The following is a 1,952-nucleotide window of genomic DNA, read 5'->3' as shown; positions in this document are numbered from 1 at the left end:
AGAGAGAGAAAGAGAGAGAGAGTTTGTGAGGGTGTTGCAAGTACATTAGTATGAACAAATTTCTTTCGGGTGTGCGACATGTGATATTATGTATCGATGTATAAATACACCGTTCAATCACAGATTTAATCTGTCAGTCACTCAATTGTTCAAACGATTAGTTTATTGATTGAACAATCTGTAATATGACCCTTGCTCTTCTCTCTCTTCAGAGGACATCAAAAGGTTCATGCGTCGCTTCGCCAAGCGAGAGCAGAGATGTAAAAAACGGTGTCGGCGGAAACTGATCGAGAGATCGGTGAAAAAAATCAAAGCAAAGACAATCGATCTTTCTAGATCATGCGGCGTGTAGCTCGCCACTTGGACTCATGTTGGGGTTTTGTTGGCTAATATTATGTTTGTTGGTTTTTATTTTGTGTGTTGTATTGGGTTTTTTAAAATATTGTTTTAGTTGTTTTGGTTTGTTGTTGTTGTTTTTTCTTCATTCAGCGAAACTCGTGTGTGATACTGGCTCTGGTGGTGTTGTTGTTATATTTTATAATAAAATCTCAACGCAGATAAGACGTTTTTGCTTCTGACAAGGGCCCAGGTGAAAAGGGTGTTGTGCTGACGCTTTTCTTGTGGTGTTCACACGACGTGTGACTTTGTCGGCCGCAGTCTTTCAAAATTTTAATAACGATGTTATTTGTACTTTGAAAGACTGTCCCAGTAGTCACTTCAAGAGACTCTGCTAAGACTTTTGACTTCTTTGTAATGATGTTCGTGGTTGTGGACTTTCTTGGACATCTGACGTGACTACGCTCGAATACAGTTATTCCAGACATGAAAAGGACGTCACGAACATTATTGCCTAAAGTGACGTGCAAGCTTGTGTCGTTTTCTTGAAATCACGATTGTGAAGATACAAGTAAGAAATATTTTGCTGTGAGAGTAACGTCTGTGAAGGCGTATAATGAAATGTGAAACTTCCGGAGCGAAGTAAACTTTGTTTGTGTAAAAACACAAAAAAAATATTGTGAATGTTTGATTGATCGAACTGTGTTTATCTTGAAGCTGTGGTTGCTAAGACAAAAACTAACGGTTACTGTACAGATCTTTCTTCTACTTTTCTCGGAAATGTGGTTGCAACATGACCTTCAACGCGAATACCGACAATCTATGGTGATTTTTGCGACGCTGTGAATGTGTCAGTAGATATCACGTGACCTTGTAAGATACTGATTACAGACGTGGTCTCCATGCCAGACGCTGATACTGACAACGTCCAGGTGACCAGATCGGCTCCAGAGTGTGAGATGTATAAACCTGCACAAACCTGAAATTGTGTAATTTAGTGTAAAGATTTGGAAACTTCTGCCGTTGTATTTTCTCTTTGGGACGTCAACACATCAAGGTCATAACACAATTACCAAAGTCATGTTTGTTTCAAGTTTCTAGTTATTTTATTGAAATGGTCTTTAAAAAAAAAGGAACTTACTTCATTGTTTCGTATCCCAAATAAAGCAGGATTTTGTTTCGTGAACTAAAAATCAATTATTGAGACATTTTTCCTATCCCCTCAAGTCTTTAGATTGACCTGTCTCAGCATTGCCTTTCGACAGTTTTTCAAAACAGCAAAACTTGACTTACGTAATTGGGTTATGACCATGGCATAAGCTCATCCCACTGTGTGTTGTGTTGCTGAAGAACCCAACATAATATGACTAATCGTTTGTCTTCCCAGAGTAAAATAACAGTGTTGCCTTACTGCTACATATTGGTAGTGAGGCTTTTACTCAACCAAGCGCTAATGTGGATCTAAAGACAACCCTATAACAGGTGTCTTTGGTGTAGCGGATAGGCGCTTTGTCGTCGCACGCAGAAGACCTGAGTTCGATTCCTGTGTAGGAAACATTTTTATAGAGTATTTCGCTCTTTCTGACAGTATGTTGTATCTCTCTGTGCCTAGGTTA

At 39.0% G+C, this 1,952-nt stretch overlaps 1 protein-coding gene across 1 annotated transcript in view; it reads left to right on the top strand.

Annotated features, from left to right (window-relative positions):
• The window catches only part of LOC101852529 (chordin-like protein 2), a gene marked incomplete at its 5' end in the record, with an annotated part of 17,169 nt that extends 15,643 nt beyond the window's left edge, over nt 1-1,526 (top strand). The window contains 1 exon segment of the mRNA XM_013090473.2: nt 213-1,526. Coding sequence (XP_012945927.1) covers nt 213-352 — 140 coding nt within the window.
• Nucleotides 1,527-1,952: the final 426 nt, after the last annotated feature.

Source organism: Aplysia californica, unplaced genomic scaffold (genome assembly GCF_000002075.1).
Source record: "Aplysia californica isolate F4 #8 unplaced genomic scaffold, AplCal3.0 scaffold01295, whole genome shotgun sequence".
Classification (NCBI taxonomy): Eukaryota; Metazoa; Mollusca; class Gastropoda; order Aplysiida; family Aplysiidae; genus Aplysia; species Aplysia californica.
This window is presented reverse-complemented; position numbering and strand designations above follow the sequence as displayed.